The 23,329-nt window shown below is 39.1% G+C and overlaps 3 protein-coding genes across 5 annotated transcripts; 2 read left to right on the forward strand and 1 right to left on the reverse strand.

Moving 5' to 3' along the window:
- The first annotated feature begins 1,131 nt into the window (after positions 1-1,131).
- LOC110067693 (uncharacterized) lies at positions 1,132-7,265 on the forward strand. 3 transcript variants are annotated; one of them, XM_020775061.2, is made up of 3 exons: positions 1,132-1,430; positions 1,969-2,088; positions 3,232-3,532. In XM_020775061.2, exons 1-3 carry the CDS (start codon positions 1,305-1,307, stop codon positions 3,421-3,423), a joined length of 438 nt encoding a protein of 145 aa, XP_020630720.2. In that variant the 5' UTR covers positions 1,132-1,304; the 3' UTR covers positions 3,424-3,532. The 3 variants fall into 3 exon arrangements, with proteins under 3 accessions (XP_020630720.2, XP_089136698.1, XP_020630713.1); XM_089280572.1 differs by lacking the exons at positions 1,969-2,088; positions 3,232-3,532 and adding exons at positions 6,525-6,632; positions 6,973-7,265 and having other exon boundaries at positions 1,270-1,430; XM_020775054.2 differs by lacking the exons at positions 1,132-1,430; positions 1,969-2,088; positions 3,232-3,532 and adding exons at positions 5,557-5,706; positions 6,525-6,632; positions 6,973-7,265.
- A 3,352-nt stretch (positions 7,266-10,617) lies between these two features.
- LOC110067599 (galanin receptor type 1-like) lies at positions 10,618-12,147 on the reverse strand. Its single transcript, XM_020774942.2, has one exon. The coding sequence runs from the start codon at positions 12,145-12,147 to the stop codon at positions 11,224-11,226; it is 924 nt and encodes a 307-aa protein (XP_020630601.2). The 3' UTR covers positions 10,618-11,223.
- Positions 12,148-12,508: 361 nt separating this feature from the next.
- On the forward strand, positions 12,509-21,851 carry LOC110067594 (putative skeletal organic matrix protein 5). Its single transcript, XM_020774939.2, has 5 exons — positions 12,509-15,004; positions 16,724-16,775; positions 17,206-17,260; positions 17,401-17,539; positions 17,862-21,851. Exons 1-5 carry the CDS (start codon positions 14,651-14,653, stop codon positions 18,366-18,368), a joined length of 1,107 nt encoding a protein of 368 aa, XP_020630598.2. The 5' UTR covers positions 12,509-14,650; the 3' UTR covers positions 18,369-21,851.
- The last annotated feature ends 1,478 nt before the right edge of the window (positions 21,852-23,329 follow it).

Raw genomic sequence — 23,329 nt, forward strand, 5'->3', positions numbered from 1 at the left:
AGGCTGGTTTCACCAGAATTTGTAGTATCTCCAAGCGTTTACTAAACGCATCTCATATGACTATTGCTAGGACGGGTCCCCTAGGGGTCATCCCGTTGGATTCCGGATCAAGTAATCCAAATTCGAGCGCTGAGTGTCGGGTTGTTGGTAAAAATAAAGTTTGTAAATGAGCCTAGTGGCCCATCAGGCCGGCGCTTATTTCCACATGAAGCGACTAGGAGCATTTCTACTTTCACCGGGATAGCATGCTTGTCCATCGTAGGGATATCTCCAGCATCAAAATTGTCCTTACTTATTTATAAACCTGGTTGAAGAGTGGCACGGTGAGGGTAAAGTGTCTTGACTAAGAACACAACACAATAACCCCGGCCAGGACTCAGCCCAGGACCGCTCGATCAAGAGTCAAGGGCACTTCCTATTTGTAATCCGCTTCTCCCTGTTGGGTTGTTGGGATAGACAGGTTAGCAATGCTATGTATTGGAGGATGCTCAATGACCAGACTGCTCTGTGATTGATTCATTCGCCTTATTACTATCAAAATTAACGTAAATTAGCGTAATCTTCGACCAATTTTCAAAACGATCCTATTGCATCTTTTATCTGTTGCTGGAGTCTCTTTAATAAACAAACTCACTTTATTGAATGACTTTGACACGCCAGATGCTTGTTGAAAAACCAAACAAAGAAAAGAAATAATGCATTTTTGCATGTATTTTTTATTTTATTGCCATAGGCGTTCCACATACGGGGGCATCACCATGGCAACAGACCTAATTACCCAATCAAAATGAAGATAAAAACCAACGAAATCCATCATCTGCCTCAGGTGTTCGCATTGCCTTAAAATAGTTTTTAATCCCCAAGAAAAACTTTGTGGTTGTTATTCAGCTGATTAAAGGCCTTTTATCGGCGAGAACCTTAGAAATGAAAAGCAAATATAATATTCAGTTTGAAATTTAGAGGATAAGCTTTATATCTGATCAATCTTACGACAGCTTTCTCTCAACATCGCTGACCTCAGAGTAATTCTTAGCGTGCCAATGTTATTTTCTTTTCAATAATTCACTTTTTTGCATGCTCGTTGCTTTAACTGACTCAAATAAACTTAACGGATGATTGACACTATTTGAATTAATTTTGACACTCCATCAATTTATCACCTTGACTTTTCAGCAGTAGCGACATAATTTGTTTTCCTTCCTGTCACCTTTGCGATAGAACAGCTTTAATTAAAATTATTAAAGAAGCTCCCTCGAAGTCTTGTTTAAGCCACACCGTACAAAATTTCTTGCTGTGCTTGCAATATGAGGCTTGCGTTGGTCTTTGGAGTTTGTCTGACGCTGGTTTTTTTAGTTGAATCGTTCGTTGAGGATGAATTTGTGGAAGATGAAGAGGACGAAGAAAATGAATCCCGCCATCATTTACGTAAGGTAAGCTATGAGTTTATCAGCCAAAAAGTACAAACACTTTGACAAAATTTAATTCTCGGAAAAAATAATTTGTTCTGGATTTCTCAGAACGTGAAATTATAAAATTTAGGGAACATGGTTGATTTTTTTAAAGTACACTATTGAACGTTCTTAAATGATAGGCTGTGGCAAAGATCAAATGCATTTTTTCATTATGAAATCAAATCTGCAGTTGTTTCATCTGTTAAATAAACCATGCAATACGACAATACGATAAGCTGAAAACGACAATTTTTTTACATAACGTCTACCAAAGTTACTTCCACTCGCTGAAAGCTTGCAACACGTTTAAGGTAACATTTACAGAACGGCGCGAAAAGAATTCACGGGCTTCTGAACACATTGGCCACCGTGCGATCAGCTGAACTATTAAAGTGTTGCGCGTCAGTTCTGATTCCTTTCATTTTGGAATATGCCTTTAATTTAGTTATCTCGACTTGACGAATGTTTGCTCGTGAAAATCTGCTTCGATGAGCACCATTTTATCTCTTGATTACAGTGCAAGGTAGATGAAGATTGTAACACTGGAGAGTGCTGCAGGACTTATGGACACTGGTGGTGGTACAGGTCCAGGTGTTTTGCTCAGGGAAAAGAGAACGAGAGATGCCTTGAGAAGACTGTGAGTGTGATAGCCTCATTGTCCTGTTTACGCTTTAACTCCTAAGGTGGCGTCCACGGTACGCCGGGGAAATTTGAAAACGCTTCTTTTTTTTACGGCTTGGCCTACCGTCCACACTAACCCATCACGAAAACGCTCTTCAAACCAGAGGAATTTAAAAACGCCGGCTTTTCTTTTCTAGTGGACGGAAAAAGGTTTGAAAACGGAGCTTATGTGATTTTCCTCAGACTGAGTTCCCGCATACACAAATCCAAAATGACCGGTGATTATTGCGTTTTCAAATCAGTTTCTCCGGGGTAGTGTGAAGGAAAACATTTGATTCGTTTTTAGAGTAAAACCTCCGTTTTCAAATTCCTTCCGTGTAGTGTAGACGGGGCCTAAGAGCTGCGCTAAAACTTAAATAGAAAGGAGGAAGATTAACAATACAGGAGCAAACATCGCCACTTAAAAACATTCAACTGCCTCCGTTGGCAAGAAATTGCCAAAAAATTATTTCATCTGAAAGAGAATAGTAACCTTCCTAGAATGAAACCGGCAACGACAGCAGCAATTAGCTTCGTTTCTACTGCCATTTATTCATTCAGCATTGGAAAATAAATAAATACAGTTGACAGAAAGGGAAATGACGATAATTGAATATAGAAAGAGAAATAACAGTTAAGTTGCATCAATTAGTACGAATAGTTAATTGCGCAAACTTAACATGACAAGATGAGCTTTGTCATAGCACCCACCCTGAAAATGAGAAACTGACGACTCAACTGCATAAGAGAACAGAGGCAAAAATGTAGCTACAGACCACTTGAAACATTTGCTGCTAGCACAGTTAATAGAGGGAAATGGTTAGGAAGGCCGGTAAACGTCTAAGATGCAAACAAACGGGCTGATTTATGTTGAAAGGTCCTTGACACTACATATCTTTTGACTAGACGTTGTATGAATTACATAATCGCAATGCTTCCATTGGTTAGTTGTGTGGGAAACATGTAACCACCGTTTGTATTTTGCCAGATTTTATGCAGGGTCAACCCCCAAAATAGCCAACAGAAACGTACAACAAAGAACTTTGCCAGGTTTCCCAGCCATTTCCCTCTATTAACTATGCTGCTATTCACGAGTAAATTTTGTATAATTCTATTACAGTCGAAATATTCCTGCCATTACGGTTGCGCAGATGGCCTGGAGTGTCGACGATCAGGTCCACCGAGTCCACCAGGCGCAAAACCTCCTCACCCCCACCGGCCTCGGCATCCTCACCCGCATCACCGCGGCAAATGCGTGCGCCCTCTTCCGCCAACCGAAGAGCCTGGGTCCGGGGATATGGACGACTTCTGAGCGTGAATCAGTTCATTGAAATCTCGGTTGTTTTGTGGATTATTAGTGCTGGGTTTTTGAATGGAGAAATATATTGTCCGCTTGATCAATAAAGAAAGAGTCAGTTTAACGTGTGAGAATTCTTTGGTTTTAACAAAAATTGAATCAATGATATTGTAATGACGGTTCTTACTAAGTCAATCGTCACACTAATTTTCATATGATTTCCTGAGACATTAAAATCCCGCTTCTTTGGAGCCCCGATGATGCCAGGATAAAAATAAAACTAAAAATAAAATAAAAACATAGTGCCCTCCTTTCAATAAGCACCCCCTTTCTTCCTTCCATCCCTCAAAAAGGTATAACCCGCTCCCCTTTGAACGTAGTTAGCGCTCCCTATACCAATAAACTCCCTTAATAAGCCACCCAACTAATTTTTCAACTACAACTCTTCAGAGTACATTGAGATCACCCATCCATGGTTTATTTTCCTTCTGCATAGCTTAAATCATACCCGTATTACAAAGCGGTTGTCCTGATTGCTATTTTCACAAGAGAGCTGCACTATTCCTTCAAACGAGAGATTCTCTTTCGTTTTACACAGTTGAGTGCTCAATCAGTAAAGTAAAAGCACCCCATCCCTAATAGGCGCACCACCGTTAGCCCTCAAAATAAGCTAAGCACCCCGGATGCTAAATCGAATCACTACGACATTACATTTACGGAACAACAATGACAATATTGCTAATGTTTTTTGATTCAGAAACAATTGACTGACTTAATTGTGTTTTGATATCTAAAATTAACTGAAACGATGCGAGGTCATGATTTTTTTTGAATGGTACCGGTGCCCTTAGAATATATGAACTGATTGAAAACAACGACAAGAACGTTAACTGATTTGGGTGGAGAAAACATCTTTCAAGGACCATGTTTGTTACCTGTTCTCATTTCTTTTTTTCGCTCTAAAAGCAAATACTCATTGATATACTAAACCTACCGATGACAATCTTATTTGTTTAGACATGATTTCCACATATTAGCTGTTATTGTTTTAGCAGCTGATACGCTTCGTTCTTGTTTAGGTACAGGCGCAGTCAAAATTTGGATTGGCAACAAATGATGGGTTGATTCTTGTAGTTTTAGGTACATGCGCTTTACTTTAGTTATGCTAATCTCGCTCTTACTTAACACAAGCTATAGAACTAAAAGTCTACTTCGTATAATCGAAAACATTTTCTTCTTGCTACATCTTATTTATACTGCCAGGTAAAGTAATTTTAATAATTATGGTTCCGTTTCTTACAAAATTGTATATCAGTGACACCAAAAATATGGTGTAATAAGTTTGCATTGTCGACCGCAAACAAGCCAGTGGCGAGGTGTCGAGGACGAGGCCACGCTCGGGCAGTCCTTCTCGCGGCCTCGCGCGCTTGGGCATGGGCAAGCATGAACCGTTTCCGCATGCTAACTAGACCATCAAAAACGTTTCCTTAGTCTTGTATTCAGATGTTCCCAATGTTCCAAGGAGTGAGAAGATCCAGATACGAAAAACACGTTTTCCTCGTGCCAATACGTGTATTCAAATAAACATACTCAATTTAAAAACCATAAGAAACGCCAAGAGATGGATGTTTCAATCCTTATGTAAGAAACAATCGTTAAAAGAACAAAATTTTACATCCTTATCACCGACCTGGGGGCAAAATTCAGAATGAATTCAGAGTCGTTAACCAATCAAATGCGAGACTAACCCTTGAATCCACAAACCTGATATTAGATATTAGTTCTTTTCTTGTAAAAGCTAATAAGACTAGTTTAAATTCACTGGTTGACTTTTGTGCTCAACCATCAGCTGATAAAAGACCTTTATATAAAACATGAAAGAGTGTATGACAGAAAAAAAGCACGTGACAAACTAAAGAAAATGAATGTATCAACAGTTTAAGAGTCCTTTTTCTCTCAATCCCGGATCTATTCAAATTTTTTTAAATGGGAGTTTAATTTCTTGTTTACAATGAAATGATAAATTTGACACTGTTTAAATCTTTTTTCTTTAAATTATATTTCTTTCAATGCTTGTTTGTAGCCTGCAAACAAGTGATTTGTTTAGGTTGCATTTGAACAGGTTTCTGTTAAACACTGATAAATAATGTTGTTCGAACTTAAATTCGATCTGTACTCAGCTTGTACAGTTTGAGCAACATGAAACTCACCCTGTTGTTTGTTATTTTGCTGGCGTTGATCTTGGAAGTTGTATCATTTGGAGATCAAGAACACGACAGTCGTCATATTCCGCGCAAGGTGAGCTTGTTTTCACTGACAAAGAAGGAGTTACTTCTCTCGAATAGCAAGTAGAGGGAAAACTGAAAACTGGCTCTCACATGCCAAAAATTCTAGCAACATAAACGGTGAACCAGTAAATAAGAATATACCTGACTGAACTTTCCTTCGGAGACAGAAGAAAAGGTCTTTAAAACGAAGTGGTGGAGTTGACTCGGTCATAACATAGGTGGGGTTCTGTTGTGTTTCAGATCTTTAATATATTAATGTGTAGAATTGCGAAATAAATGAACGTGCAAGAGAAACGAAAACCTTTGAATTTGAAAGAAAAAGGTTGAATTTTAAACAAATCAAGTAACACCCCTCCTTTGCTTCATTTCTTAGTAACAAGAAAAAATATAGGTTACTGCATGCATGGGCTAGAAAATCATAAATGTATTGCAATAACTTTCACCGAATTCATGTATTGTTGATGTAAGCACAAGTTTTATAAAACAATTAATTTTATAAACCAAGACCACTGGAAGAAATTCCGGCTTTCGATCGCGATCTCCGCTGCTCTGCTTCAGTTGTTAAGTGTTCCAAACAATTCAACGAACATTGCCTATGTTGCGTTCCGTTCGGCTGATTTCATGAATATTTTCGAACGAATTTGAAGATTTGAGACATTGATTCCTGAAGAATATACCGTATTTATTCGATTAAGCGCCCAGGGCGCTTATTTAATTTTTGGACTTTCAGGGTGGGCGCTTATTCGAGGTAGGCGCTTGTTTGAGGTTGGGTTCTTAATCGAATGAATACTGTATACTTGGTGAAACATTTTTTTACCTGTGTCACAGTGCAAAAAGAAGTGTAAAGCCGGAGAATGCTGCAGGATATTCTGGTACTGGTACAAGTGTTTTCCTCAGAAAGGACTGGGCCAACCTTGCCGCAGGAACCCGCCCGCAGTAAGTGTTCAAGATACATCTTTTCCCGCCAAACAAGAGAAAAAAAATACCGAGCACAACGGGTGCTAATTACAACATCCCTTTACTACACCTCAAAACGTTTGGGTTGAATCAAAGGTGCTTCCTGATTATAGGTGTCCGATTACAGCCACCTGTTTGATTATACTGTCCGATTACAACTTTGCAGATTAATTACAGAAAAATACAGCAGTTTATGCACCGATCACGTTTGAGGAAATCGTAATTGTTATGATTAATACCCCCAAAAAGGAAGAAGAATACAGTAAAGTAAGTCACATTCGTCCGTGACCTGTACACTTGCGTTTTTACTTTATTACAGTTTCTCTGTCATCATGGTTGTAAGCCTGGGCTTGTGTGTGAACGATCCCGTCGTCCAGGCTCTAAAGAGGAAAGGCATCCTCATAATCACAAGCGCTTCAAGTGTGTTCGTCCTCCACTGCCAACTCAGGAGCCTGGGTCTGGGGACTTTTACTTCTAGATGTGAAAATCGCTTAAGGCACGATCACTATATGGTTTTGGGACTTTTGTAGTGGCGATGTAGCAGTGTTAAATTTGGTCAAGAGTGTCCGCCTCCGGCAATGAAAGCAATAAAAGGTGTCCATGCAAAGTGAACCTTGTACGATATTTGAGCTGAACTCAATCTTAAATTATTTTGTTCCGCCAGAAGCAATACAATTCTCACTGCTTTTTATTTTTCTTGCGGTTTTGGAAGAATTTTCAACTAAGAGTGTTTGAAGCACATTTATCAAAAACAAAACAGTCGGATTTAAAATAACATCCGATCCATTGCTATGCCTCCCAATTAAAATACATTTTCCGATTGCAAGAGAACGTGTCACGTGTCGTGGGTCAAAACTCACTAACTCCCTAGGGAAACAACAGCTTGAACTTTCGACTTGCACGTAATCGTCGTGTAGCTTGAAACCGCGGCAAATTTGTTATTCTAGCTGGTGTCAAACAAATACTTTTTTCGCAGTTTTTTTCCTATTTTTGAGTTGGGAGGTGTAACAAAACACTTAATGACTGGCCCTACGGAAAACAGTGAGTTTTGTTTCCCCTCGACCTTAATATCCCCCTGTGCTTCGACTCGGGAAACACTGAGGGTCTCGGGGAAACAAAACTCGCTGTTTTTCTTGGGGCCAGTCGTTAAGTGTTTGTTAAGAAACAAAATTGCTGCTAATGCTAATAACGCTAATTGTCTCCGCCCAACAGGTAGCGTTGTTGTATCACCTGTATCACTTTTTGGTGAACAATGCGTCGACTAAATGGTTCTTGTAAACATCAATCCGTTTATGATTGTTCAGTCGTGCTGAGCTTCTGAGAACACAAACACGCTTGGTTTGCCTCGGGATACAAGATTTTTTCCTAATATGGGCAGTTGCCAACAAAAAGGGGAATATTAATATTTTTCGATAAAGTTTTCAGAGCTTTAATTTGCAGCCTTCGGAAGTTGAGAAAATTAAGGCTTTCAAGTCTGATCAAATTTTGTAGTTGTTCATCATCTAGTACATTCGCTTTTCGACATACTTTAATTCATGGTGTTTTAAAGCAAAACTCATTTCAAATAATCGTCATTGTTTGATAAAGACTCCCTATAGTTTTACGATCGCACGCGCTGAGGACGAAAGCTCAAGTAATCTGCGCGCACTCGAAGGAAAACATCAGTGTTTTTCGATATTCTCATGATGTCAACATGAGCAGAAAGAGCAAAACTGACAGTGAATTTTTTCGCGTTTCCTAACGTGAAATTCCGTAAGACTTGGCAGACTGTTAGTAAATGTTTTACTTAAGTCGGAGCTCGTTTTTCAGGGAAATCTGTCTGTTTAGACATAAATTTGCAAAAATCGAAAAACCTGCCTTTACAAACCCTACTTTTTTTTCGTGTTTAAAATTCGTATCCCGCAGGATGCGTTATGCTGTGAAAATTTTGGAAGAGTCCACCGAGGGAAATTCAAGAAAATCACAAATAAAGCCATAAAAAAGTAAAAAACACATTTGTTCGGGCTTTTATAATTCAAGACTAAAACCCATAATTTTAACAGAGATTGTAGTAAGACATTATTTAATCATTGCTTATTACACGTAATAAGTTTGAGAGGACTGGGTGTGAAAACGAATGCAAAAACGGCATTCAAAACATAACGCTTCGGCGCGCAACGCCGTAAATGATTACCTTATGGAGCCACCTTAACATGGCCGTCGTGACGCCACACTGAAACCAAATTTTATGCGGCCCCCTTCAAATCGATTCGCGCTTCGCGCTCGTGGTCGCGCTCCACGCTCGCGTATCGTGTTTCGCTCTCTGCCCCGCTGGTCTTTAAGTCAGACACCCATGATTGTGGGGGAGGGGGTAGAGACAAGGTGAAAAGAAAGCTACCCTAAATGCCCACCCAGGTTGCGCCATTGCTTCTGATTTCGCGCTTCGTTGAGAATCAGGCAGGTGCCTTAGTGGCATGGAGGCATCTGTCAAAACAAATACGAATGAAATAACTAATAATTACCTCCAGTCAAATACGTAAAAACATTGAACTTCAATGACATTTAAAAAAGAAAGGAAAAGAAAGACGGGAAGTTTAAATTGTGGCTTTTTGAATTTTGTTCTTCAACTTAATAGCCATTCAATGGAAATTTATTGTAGCCTTTTTTCACCAGAAACTCTATGATGATGTTTGTGAGATTTAGCGACTAGACGATTCGACAACATGCGCTCTACAATCTCATTTATATCCCCAGGGCACCACCTGCGCGGTACAAAGGCTGCAAATGGCGGCTAGACGACTAGGAACTGTCAAGTTTTCAATTAAAATAAAATCACCCAAGAATAATTAAATAAAAACGCCCAGAAAAATTTTTCGTGGGACTTGAAACAATACATAGCAAAAAAGAAAACCTCCTTCGCTTGCACGTCGTTCTGTAGGAGTGAGCACCACGCGCTAACGCAGTCCCGACCGAATGACGTCAGATTCTTCCGATCTTCTCTTGCTACCCACAACGTTGCTTACCTCTTTCTAACAGGATGTGCTTTTAAACTTTTCAGAAATATTTTTATGAAAATAAAAAGCCAATACTTTAATTGGCAAGAAAATTTTTGCATGACTTTTCTACGATCGTTTGAAATTCTTAACCCCTCCCCCCTTACCCAATAGGGACACTAATTGGGCAAACGTGATGGCTTCATTGAGAAAGCGTGCAAACTTCTGCTATTTTTATCACTAGGGAAAAATTAGTGAGCAGCATGAAAAAAGGTGTTAAGCAGCTGATACGAAAGCGTGGATTCATGTAAGTCTTTTCAGACGTTTTCTTCCGGTTAAGTTTGTTTTGTGAGGCTCAATATCTCCTAAGATAAATTTAATTAATTAGTTGTATGAGCGCTGCGCCAGGCTAGGAGTCAGGGTATGCGCAAACAATTATTTTCTGTCTGTTGCTACCATATACTGATAATGCACCGTTTCAAATGTACAGTTCTATGGTTTTTTGTAGCTCCAAAGGAGTTATACGGTAATAAGTAAAACGCTCGCCTTGTTTGTGAAAGATAGAACACGACCGAGTTTCAAGACGAACTGAAAGGTTTATGGTTCGTCCTACTCCCAAGGAACCTCGCTTTATTGCGGGGGATGGGGTGGGGGGAACTTTTTTAGATTTGAAGCCTTACTGAAAAAAGAAGTTGTGAAGGCAAAAGTTTGTTCATCCTATCTTTGAATGACGAAAATCTCATTTCTCTTGATAATAACGAAGCATTTGATAGTCATCCGATCGCGAGAGAAGAATTAATTTCTTGATATCGGCTAAAACAGTCCAGTATAAATATTGAATATATTTTTCTTAACTGACCTTTAGTTATATTTTGGCATTTGCTCTCACAGTCAAAAACCCCTCCGGCAAATTAAAGAACAGTTTTTCAAAAATGAAACAGAAGCATCGAAAGAAAAAAAGAACAAAAACCAAAGACAACCTCACCATAAACTCAAAAACAATAGCAGGAGCTTTTAATTGATTCACATCTTAATAGCAAGTCTACAAGAGGGCCATTTGCATTGTGTGTAATTACTCTTCACGTACAAACGTCACTTTGCTTGCGATGTCTTGGCAGAAGTGCGCCGAGTGTATACACGCTTGAGCAAACTATATTCAGCCAGTTTTTAAGATGTCAAAAAACGTTTAAGGGTATAAAGCAGAAATGGACATGTGCAAGAGGACATTTGATTTTCAAGACTTTTTGTGAGTAATCACTCTCAAAAATTGCATTACTTATGTACTTCTGTAAATTAAACTCTACTACTCAGCTGGTTACCTGAAGTGAAAACTGCTTCTCTGATTTCAGTAATTACCTGTAGAAGGCCACTTCTATAGTTTCATTTTCAAATTTAATTTCTAACGATCTGCGTCAAAAAAACTGCGTCCCAAATTAATCTGAAGTTAAAACGGCCTCTTGACTTATTTTAATTTACAATTCCTTTCCAACAAGATACTCGATGAGTACTTCAAAGACTCTAGTCCCTTCCATCTTACACTGACTAGAAATAGATTGCGCTCCGATCTTTATATCTGCTCTAAGAGCTTTGGCACTGCTCTAATTTTCGTGATTTACCCGAAATACATAAACCAGACATCTGTAATATTCTGCCCGGTATCGAGCATTTAACATGCAGTATATAACGGGGTTAATGCACGCATGGAAGTTATCCAGAAAATCGGAAAACCCGAAAAGAATATCGATAGCTTTTTCCTGACTTGATCCGCCACTTCCAAAGTCCATCAACAACCACGCCACTTGTCCGGGAAAAAGACAGACCGCGAACAGAATAACAACCGCGGCCAAAGTCCTGATTGCTTGGTTACGCCTCTTCAACCTTCTCGCTTCGGCTGCGCGCTGTTCCTCAGTAGAGAAACTACCGCTGCGCGTGACTACGCTGTTGTTTAACAGATACCTTGTGATTTTAGCATACACAATGGTGATGATAAAGAGTGGAATCAAATACTGAAGAAGGAAAAGTGCCAACGTATACGCTTTCCTGTGGCTAAAGCTGGGCCAGTTTTCTACGCATTGATCAGGGTAAACAAACCTTGCAACTATAACAAGCGGCAATACAATGACGAAGGAAGCGAGCCAAATAGCTGCTATCCAGGCAGAGGTTATCCGTTTGCTTAGTTTGGGCCGATAAGGCATTACAATTGAGCGGCAGCGTTGTAGTGCCATGGAAGCAATGCTGAATATACTCAGGAGGTAGGGAATTGTGAGCCAGGGCCAAATGACTCGGCAGTAAAACCCAGACTTTTCGATGACTCCAAACATCTCGTAAGTTGACAACGGTAGTATAGAGATGATGAACAGAAAGTCTGAGATCGCCAAGTTTAGCACCAGCATCTGATACGTCGACTTGTTCTGTCCCTTACGACAAATAACAATAATGGTAAGAAGGTTACCAATGAATCCCACTGCAAACACCGCAGTATTGACCGCCAGCTTTAGGTAAGTTTGGGGTTGAATATTCATCTTTTCATCCGCGTCAAAACGAATCAATCAACTTCAGAAAACTCTCTTCTTGATCTTAGCTCTTACTGTTTCCAGTCAGTACTCCGGCGACAGTACCCACCGTCAATATTGTTCTTTTTCCCGACTGGCGCTCTATTTTGTCCTCAGCGATAGAAAATACATAAACGATGAATTCGAGAACACACGATGTCGGCGTATTTATGACAAGAAATGTTAGCCGCCTGCCATTTTTCGTCATCTGTCAAGCCTCCCATCCAATAAAAATCATTTTTTTCCCGTCTTTTCCTCCAGAAAATAAACATTTAAAACGCCCGACGGTACAGCTGATGAGCATAAGTTCAGATCCTAGCAAGTTTATCGCGTGCTAAATTTATATCGCTGGGATAAAAACAGCACTACGTCAAAAAAAAAAAAAAAAGAAAAAAAAAATCGAGCGTCTTCAGGGAGCAAATTAGTTTGTGAAGAAAATATTAATTACTAAAAAGAAAAAGTTAATGAAAGATCGAAGTTTACCTTTATTAAGAGAATGGACAAGTAGCATTTGAATTGGATAATTAGCAAGAAATAATAAATCACACGGCATTGCTGTTAATTGATATCTGCATGAAATACGCTAATTTCTATTTGATGATTGGCCGCTGCTAACCCCGCCTATCAAACTCATAAACACAATGTCGTTCACTGAGTGGCGAAGATCCATCCGTTTACAAAATCGGTAATCTTGACAGCATTTTATTTTTTTGTTGACCTTTGTTAGCACAAATATATGTTGATCAGTCTTTTATTCAACTGTTCTTCGTTAAATTTTTTTCGTCGATGTAAAGTTGGAAGTTTGGAAAAATGAGCGGTTGATAATTACGTTTCCGCGTGTACAATTTCCCAATTCAATGTTATCATTCCCAAAAACTAAAAACTTTCAGGCTACGTACTTTCAGTTCCGGCAGTTGTCATTGATTAACCGAGAGGGAAAGATAAATTTACATATATAGTTAATCGAAATGCGAAATAAGCGGGCTATTAAAGAAAGATCTAAGCTGTGTTATACGACTTGCGAGGGCATGAGCCAAATTCAAGTTATAAGGTCGAAATATTGCTCCATTTGATCAAGGAAAACAGAACAGGAGTTTCAGACTCCTGGTCAGAAAAGGGACACAGTATGATATATCTTGGAAACATCAATTCGTTCAGAGAGAATTCAGTTGAAGGTTAAGTGGCCAAGACTTACTAAACGTATCTATGGCTCAGTTAGAATGATTTCTCCTAGAAACGGGTCCAATAACGCACGTGATCCAGGTAGTCATAAGATACCTTGCAATTAAAAGCTGAAAAGACCCGGCCACTGGAAAATAAGATTCATATCTTCACGCCGCCGTGTGATATCTTCTATCTCTAATCCGTGGTTGCATGGTTGTAAAATTTAGCTTTGAGCGGCTATTCTAATTGGCTGGAACGACTATTTGTCGTCAGCCTTGTCCCCAGGGCTTTTCGGGCTGTGAAATCCAAAATGGCGGAGACAATGTCCACCATCTCGTATTTGCAATTATTTTATCGATTGAGTGACGCGCTTTTGAAAGTTCATCGGCGTTTTCATTAATTTAGTTCAGTAAAATCGATTGATGGGACAATTAATTAAATTCGGATTTCCAACATTTCGAAAGGAACTCTGTCATATATTTTTAGCCCTGTCTGTGGGTCTAGACCATTTCCGAATTACCTAGCTTGAGCCGCTTTCTCAAAGTGAGTCTTGGTGCCCATCCTTTCATATGAAAATGAGATTTCATTCACATGCAAATTAAACTCATTTTCATTTGAATGGTTGTGCACCAGGCCTTGCTTTGATGGAGAGGCTTGGGCCAACTCGGAAATGGACTACTGAAGATCAGACAGGCACTCAAACAGGCATATCTGGATCTTCGGCCGGCAGATTCGACAATGGTTTCGGACAAATATCGGAAAACCATCGGAAACTGAGAAAGACTTATGATGAAGATGGAAATGAGTCGCAGCAGCTGATCGCCACAGACTAGAAGATTCGCCTTTACATCGATTACCAGTGTTTACGTAGTTTTTTTTAAATATCTTTCCGCGGCTTCCACAACAAGGAAAGCATAATTAAAGAGCAAATAAAAGAGTTAATGACTAAGATAGGCTTAATGGGTTATAAATGGAATTGGAATTAGAAAGCCAAATTGGTAAATGTTAACCAAAAGAGCTCTTGCCAAAAAAGTAATTCTAGGTTATTGGTTTTTATTACACGGCCTCTGACAGGCTGCCTCCGTGTTCCAGACAAAGTCTGCATTTGACATCTGAGTGTCTCTGTTGAGGAAGTGTTTCAAGGTTTCCATTGTTAAAACTCGACAGTTTCGACACAGTGAAGGAAACTTCTAGAACAGAAAGGCGTTGTTTACAGCTACAGGTGAAGTTTTTCTAAGGCAAACCAAACTTCGTTTATTGATTATTGGCAAGGCTTTTAAATGCAAAGGACGACTGATGTTCTGCTAAAATGTTCAAAACATCGACTTGCATGATGACGAAGGCTTTCCTCCTCGGCGATCTTCTCGTCTTCATTTTGACAACTACTTTGTCGCTTGGAGAAACTTATGAGGGGCAATCTTCTTATTATTTGATTACTAATAGCGGGGAGGCTTCATCCAGTGATTCATTCGAAGTGTATAGGGCACTTGATGAGTTTGGATGCATGTCCTTGTGTAACAACAAAGATGGATGTGCAAAAGGCGTTTACGACCATGACAGGAGATCGTGTTTCCTGGAGATGGACGGTTGCAAAAAACGGAAAGAAAACAACCGTGGGGAAGCGATATTGTCGACAGGGGAAAACTTCGTTTTGTTTAACAAGGTATTTGAAAGACTCAAATGGGTGTCATATTGTTTTCAAAGTGTTTCGAATTTATAGCAATTTTATTGTGTTGATGCCACTAGATTTTGTCCATGATTGCAGGTTCATAGTTTTCTCTCCTGATAAAATCGTCCAAGCCTGTTTGGCTGTATTGCTTTACGGGCTCTTGTCGCGCCCTCGCCTCGTTATTTTTCATGTTTATTTTATGTTATTTTGTTTATTTTTGTTTTATTTTCCAAGCCTCTATCTACTGAGACTTCTCTTTTAGGAGTATCGAATGGTCTTTGCGAGCATTTGCGAGCATGCGACCAGTGCACTTATTTTCGCGAGCACGAGCAGTGATCAAATTTGCCTTGCGAGCAGCGAGCACCTAGAAAATACCTAATGACGAGCAGCAAGCACCTCGTAAATTTAACACGCGCAACCGGACAAATAACATACGCAACCGTCAATAATTGTATTGCCAAAACCTATTTTCACTTTTTCGGTTCCACTCAAATCGTTTCAATTTCTAAGCTCAATTTAAATCCTAGAAAGTTATTTTTCTTTAGTTTAGGATTAATTTGACAGCAAAACTATAAAAAATTTTGCAATGAATATTTTAGCGACAGTGGACACCGTAGCGACTAACATTATTGCAAAAATTGCGGTCGCAGAAAACCGTTATTTGAAACATTTTCAATCCAAAGCAAAACTAAAACAAAATGTGAATTAATACGTACGATATTTCTTGAGTCACAATTTGCTTGTTTTGCTGGTATTTTATCATATTTTGCTTCTTGGAGCGTTTACAAGGCAGGTAGGGTTACCCTGGCTCTAGGGTAGCCCTGGTCCTAGTGCTCAGCTAGGACTACCTCAGAGCCATGGTAACCCTACCTGCCTTACAAACACGTCCGTGAAAAAAAAAAAAAAGAAATGAGAAATGCAGGCAGGAGTGCTAGGGTAACCCTCTTGCTAGGGTAACCCTAGCACTGTGGAGGAGCAGTAGGGAGGTAAGAGGTAGGGTAACCCTAGCATTAGGGTTACACTACCTCCTGACGTTGTGAAAACACCACGAGAAGAAGTTTTAAAAGCTCCCAGACTTTGAAGAGTTGTGACATAAAAAATATGTTTTTTTGGTTATATAATTCTTAGAGAATGTATACAACGTGGCATTTAGTCTGACAAGCATTTCGAGCTTCGGTCTCGATGATCGGCAAACCGTGTTTCCCACTGATTGACTGAAAAGGATTTAACACAATGAAACTTCATTTGAAAGCTTCTATGATCTAACCAATTGCAGCCATACAGCTCTGACAGGCTCACGAAGGTCAAATAGTAATAGTAATATTCTTCATGTCATCATGACTCTAGATTACTTTCTCCCCTTTGCGGGTGCCTTTCACGAATAATTCTTACGCCTGTCAGTTTCAATAAAACAAGGAACATGTTTCCAGAAACATTCATATAGCGCGTGCATGTTTCCCCAACTTTTCTTAGTTTTTCCATACGGGAAACATTGTTTCCAGCGTCAATTTTTGTTTCCAAGATGCAAATTATGTTTCCGCTACACGGCAGAGAATTTCAACAAAAATCTGAGCATGCGAGCAGTTGCAAAAATTTTGTGAGCACGAGCAAGCGAGCACACATCTAATTTTTGCGAGCAATTCTAGCCAGGCCAAATTTTGCAAACACCTTTAAATTAAATGGGACTATTCGATACCCCTTCTTTTGTTTCAGCTTGGTCGTACTTTCGATCTCAAGGAGCGGAAATTTCAAGGGGAACCAGCCGGTAGGTATGCGATTCGAACTAAGGAGAATGCGCGTTATTATGATTGAACTGAAAAAGTTAACTATTGTGTGACAGGCAGACTATTTAGGCCCCGTCCACTGACACCAGGCCGAAGAAATTTGAAAACGCAGCTTTATTTCTACGGTTAGGGCTACCGTCCACACTAATGCGTCATGAAAACGATGCTTGTCTCGTCAAAACGGAAAAATTTGAAAACGCTAACTTTTTGTTGCCGCGTGGACGGAAAACATTTTGAAAACTGAGCTTTCTCCAAAACGATGGCTTCACGATAATCATGTGATCTCCCTGCCTAAGCGTTCCTCAAATACAAATCCAAAATGACCGCATTTTCAGAGTGAAACCTCCGTTTTCAAATTCTTCTGGCGTAGTGTGGGCGGCGCGTTGCTAGTAACCTCTTTACTTTTAATAGGTATGTGCATTTCGTCAACTCCTCTCTCGTGCAAAGAGATCTACGACACCAACAGGTAATCAAATTATGCCACCAGTTGTTATGTTACATCCATTTTCTATAAGTGTATCATACATGAGCATTTTACTTTAGCAGTTTTGAGGTTATCGTGTCGATAACTACAAATCTGAAACAGCTGCTGCCTATTTTGTGTAGGTTGGCGCAAAGCGGTGTTTATTCCGTTTTCCCAGAAGGAGTGACCGGCCAAAAAGTACAGGTCTACTGTCACATGACTGAAATTCCCGGATGCGGAAAAGGGGGCTGGACATTAGTAATGAAGATTGACGGCGCTAAGGTGAAAAATAAAAACAGTTATGAACATAATCTAAAGGAAAAAAAACAATAGAAACAAATTAGACCAAAATTAATAAAAGCCAAGCCGAAACAAAAACAGTAGCAACAACAACAACAACAACAAAACGAAAGAAAATGAAGGTAATTTCCAGTCTGTACTGCGCACTCTCGAGAGTTTGTTTGCGTTTTTTGTTTTGTTTCATGTCAGACATCACAAATGTAAACATTTCGCAACTACTTGCTTGAAGTAAATTCAAAGTTTGAAAACAACCGCCATTGTTTACTATTAACCCCAAAATAATCTAAATAATTATCTTAAACAGGATACCTTCCGTTACAACTCTCGTTACTGGAACAGTACAGTACCCTTCCAACCGTCGTCAGCTCTCAAGGGACTGGACCACAATGAAGCATTATCCCCTGCTTACTGGACCATTCCGCAGACAAAGTTGTGCCTCGGTATGAAACAAAACTTGGAGAGGGGAATGGCACTAAACTGGATCCTATATCGGTTCACACACGCGCAAACGCTTCACAGCTTAATCTCTGATGGAGGTTACAGGTTCACAAATCTTGGCCGAAAGGAATGGTTATCGCTGATGGTGAATTCCTCGCTGGGACCTGGATGTGCGGACGAGGGATTTAATCCAAGTATGATTAAACAACGAGTTAGGATCGGCATGGTAGCTGGAGAGAAATGCCTTTCACCGACATGGGCTAGCCTGATCGGGTTTGGTTTCACTGGTAATTACTCCTGTGGAAACTTGAAAGGAGATGATCCTTTTAAAATGAAGTACATACCATCATTTGGTTACATTCTTGCACAGTAAAGATTTCAAATCCATGTAAATACATGTATAAGCTTACAATCATACGTATTGTAAATAACTGACAGTTATAGCTCTCTTAACTATATGGCTGTCTCACAGGGACTGAGAACTACCGAATTCACGAATTTGATTGGCTGAAATCGATATTGACTGCGGTCTAGATTTTCTTAGACCAGCATCTAGACCGGTTACATTTTACGGTGATAAAGTTTAAAACTAAACTGCAAAAATATCGATTATTTTCTTCTAAAAATATTAGTTCCAGAAAATATTCATATTCTGGAAGTGCCAAAAAGCCTGATGAGAAAAAAAAAAGGGTAAAGAGGACGAGCAACTTTGAGAGATTTAGTTCAGTTCATCGCCGTTCGCAAGCAAAGTGTCAGCGAGTAGAAACCAGTTACATTAAAAGAATTAAATTTTTCTTGCTTCCAATATAATAAACATCTTATTAACCGAGCTTAGTCGGTCTGTATGAGAGAATCTTGACCTTGGTTAATAGGAGCTAAAAATGTATTTTACTTCAAGTTTACTTACTTCAAGGTTACTTACATGTTACTTACATTATCTGTATTAGATTGTTAGAGAATCTTGACCTTGACTAGTAGGAGCTAAAAATATATTTTACTTCAAGGTTATTTACTTCAAGGTTACTTACATGTTACTTACATGTTACTTACATTATCTGTATTAGATTGTTAGTTTTCATTCCCCCAAAAAAAGCACTGAACCCAAGTCTGTTTAACAGATGTCCGGTCAGTCTATAACACTTTATTTTAAACTTTGCCTTTTTTTACATTTTTCTGAACTTTTTGTTTTCTTTTTAAATATCGAGAGACCGCCTTAAATGGTCTTCTCCTTAATTCAGATTTCAAGCGCGCCGTCTTTCCACAAGCTGACCGAGTCAAAAGGTGTCCTTGTTTGCTAGTGTCTTCTGTAGTTATCTGTTTCTTACTGGTTTGTTTGCTTGCTTTTATCCTGATACAAAAAGGTCTAGGCTGTTTTTGCCAATAACGTTAGTCTCTCCTCTAGCCTCTTCCAGGCGTTCAGTTAGTTGGGGAGCAGCGCGAAAAACAGCTCGCGAAAAAATAAAAAAATGCGCGGCGAGAGGAAGCGAAAGAACGCCTTTGGGTAAACTTAACAACAACGAAAGGTCGTTCAGATACCAGGATGTGGTATACCTTCTAACTAAAAACCACAAACCGGCGGTCATGTTACCGGTCTCTGTAGGCGGTCTATAAGTGGGCGGAAGGACCTTTTGCTAAGTTTGCCCACAGCGTTTTTTCGCTTCCTCTCGCCGCGCTTGTTTTTATTTTTTTGCGCGTTGTTTTTCGCGCTACGCCCCAACTAACTGAACGCCTGGAAGAGGCTACCTCTCCTCCCCCGAACCCCACCCGAACCATTACCTCTGGAGTCTGGGGGGCCTGGATTCAACAAGTTGACGCTGACCTATAGTATTTTGGCTCTGGTTCATTTGAAAAAATGGCGGACGAAAGATGAACACGTGGCTTTCAAGACTGCTCAAGAAAATATAAACAAATTGCAAATGGTAAGTTTTTCTTGACAATCCAGGTATTATCTTTAAATCTAACGATGTTTTTTTATTTCTAGCGTATATAAAAAGCTTTTGTTTCCAATTCGAAACCAGACAAAAAGCAAAAATATCGATGTAACTTCGGTGAAAACATCAGCTGAGCTGAAGGGTTTTTAACCCTACGCAGGCTAGTATCGTTTGCTTTATTTTTAGTCTTTGTCTCATACAGAAACTCTGATCATTCCTTATGTCTGCCTATTATATTACAAAATGTAGTTAGTGTAATCTTCAGCCGGTTTAATATTAAACGACACATTTAATTGCCCTGAATCGGGTGTTGCTATTTAATTTGACAAAAAAGCAAAAATTTTATATTATTTGAAATTATGTAGAAAATATTCAAGGTCTTTTGAAAGGGTGGTAGACGGGAGGGGGGGAGGAGTTCCTTAGTGATCAGGGTGGGGCTTATTTCAAATCATAAAAAATGCTAATAGGACATCGGTGATGTAGCAAGAAAAGTAAAATGTGGTGGATAGATATACTTAACCTTTTAGTTGATATCTGACAACTACCTGATTTAGTTATCAGATGTCATAAATTTACCCACAAGCTATTATTCACACACTAATCGAAAGCTTCAAAGTTGGAGTCATTTGGAACCATTGGGACCATTGATCCTTTGGGATTAAAAATAGAGTTAACCTTTTATTGACTTTATTATGCAACTGTGGTCATACATGTATCTGTTGGAGGTCAATTTGTTCTTTAGGTCACAATGATAATTCAACCAAGATAAATTTGTTACAACCTTGGTTTAATTTTTCAAACCAGTTTATTTTTTTTTCCACCTTTTGGGAATTCTTATAAAGAATAACATGCACGCCACACATCCCTCTTAGTTCCTAACCCTACCCTACCAAGCCAGATCCCATATCTCCCCCCTCACCCTACCCCTAACCCTTAATACCCCCAGATCATATATATATTTTTTGTTTTGTACTCATTTACAATAAGCAGGCAAACTGCTGTTAAGTAGTCACCCTCTATTATGAGGTCACCATTCAAATTCCTGAAATTTGCCTCACATATTTACTATATATTTGACCTCCATTAAGCGGTCACCTCTAGTAAGTGGATGGCATTAGGTGGTCACCCTGAGCACAGTTTTTTGGTCACGAGGAACTAATTTCGCTGGCACTGAACAAAGTCAGTGACCTGCCTCACCAAATTAAGTTATGTTACCGCAAATCACAGATGCCCATAACCGAGTTTTTCACTTTATGTTAAATGAGATGCCAAAACTGTCAAAGATCCCCTTAAGGCAAAGACGCTTGACACTTGCCTTAGTGAGGTTTTCAGCTGTTTAAATTGTTTGTCCTTATTCAGTTCTAAACTTTAAATAATCTCAAAGTACACAAAACACAAGCAGAGAAAAACATTTTTAATAAGAAAAAATAACACTTCAGTTATTTACTTTTAATCCTGGGTTAACCGGGTTTCTAACAACCTGGCCGTAATCTCTGACTCTGTAGTCGGCCACCTTCATCTCCAGTAGGCCACAGAGGCATTTGTTGCAAACATGCTTAAATTTGTTGGTCTAATACGCTATTGGTCCCAGAGCCCCCTTCCCCTTTGACACAAATTAACCTAGTTTGAAATCATTGACTGACACATATACCCCACTCTCACTTCTGAATTGAAATCGCGCAGCTTTCAATACGTAGGGTTCCACATCTGTTTAACTGTAATTTACTAGTTACTGCTAGGGTATGTATCAATGGGCCAATTAACATCCACGAGACTTGATTATATTTTATTGTTTACTTTTTTGCCCCACTCCTCAGTCATATACCAGTAACAATTTTGAGATACAAGAGTGATGAAACATTTGCACTAGTTTGCCACGAACAGCAGCAGAAGATCATGAGGTACACACTGAGTTGATACTAAAATTAATAAATCTATAAAAAAAACTGCGTCAACCGTCGCATTGTCATACATTACTATTATTACTACAGCTTTTGTTCATGTAAAGGTTTGATCCCCAATACTGACTTTTCTACCTATGTGCCTCTTACAGTCAAACCAAGTGAAGCGGACCCCTCAAGATTACATTAATGAATTGATTATTTGGATATTGAACCCGCTAGTCGTTTCAAGAATGCAATAATAATTGAGTATTGGAAAATTGAAACAACAAGTCGTTCCCAGAAAACGGCTAATGAGTTTAATGTTCAAACAAATCAATTTAATATTGATTTTTGAAATGACTGGCAAGTTCAATATTCAAATAATCAATTCATTATTGCATTCTTGAAACAATTAGTGGGTTCAATAGTTAAATAATCAATTCATTATTGTAATCTTGAGGGGTACGCTTCACTTGGTTTGACTGTAAAACACACAATTTTCCTCCCAGGTGCTTGTTACTAGCCTCAGGCAACAAGGCTAGTGGATCTCAGATGTTTATTCCTGAGTGTTCAAAATAATTCACTTAAATACATTAAACATTACAATGAAATTAATTAGAAATGAATAAAATTAGGTAACGTAGAATTGAATGAAGTTACAAATAAAAAAAATGCTCTCATATCAGAAAATGTGATGTTTAAAAGCTGGTATGCTGAAGATAATACAGAACATTTAACATATAAAGGTACTTGTCCAGTTCAGGATGTTTAATTTTTTTATGCATAAATCCTTACATCTAGATTCTTTCATCTTTGTATTGTAAAGAAATATTCCAGTATAAAAAGGGCTTCCAGGGGTTTCATAATGTTTTTAGCAGGAGGGTAACTGTTTTTCACAAGCAGGCAAAACTTTTGAATTGAACTTCTTTGTAAGAAAAACATTCCTTTAGATGGTCAAACCAGGCGGGCAAAATTGCCCTCACAGTCAGTCAATTTGCCCAGTGTCTGGCCCTTAATGAAATCCCTGGGCTTTTCATGTAAGTAAAGAGTGTTAGTGCTTTTACAGCCGAAAAATGCTAACAATAGAGCATGTGTTGCTGTCGTTTAAAGAAGCTTTTCTTTCAACCAAAGACATAAATATATATGTTTTCTCTTAAGTTTAAAATTAATTTTATCCTCCAGACTAAAATACAATTCCATGGCAGTAAAATTCCAAACGATCTCTGCTCCCCATTCCCCTAAGCCTTTCACCAACCAACCTCCTCTTCCTTCATGGAATGGCCATGCAGTTATGTGTGAAACTCCTCACCCTAGAGTCCCCTAGGGAAGAGGCATAGACTACGTGGGGCGGGGGGGGGGGGGGGGGAGAAGTTGTGTATGACATTCGTCACCCTAGCATCCCTTAGGGAAAAGGTATAGCTCTCTGGAGGGACAATTGTGCATGACACTCCCCACCCTAGTCCCCTTGGGAAAAGGAAGAAACTTTTTTGTCTTGACTTGATTTGAATCCATTCCTCTGT

Source organism: Orbicella faveolata, unplaced genomic scaffold (assembly GCF_042242905.1).
Source record: "Orbicella faveolata isolate gen_17 unplaced genomic scaffold, um_ofav_v1 contig_47, whole genome shotgun sequence".
NCBI classification, from domain to species: Eukaryota; Metazoa; Cnidaria; class Anthozoa; order Scleractinia; family Merulinidae; genus Orbicella; species Orbicella faveolata.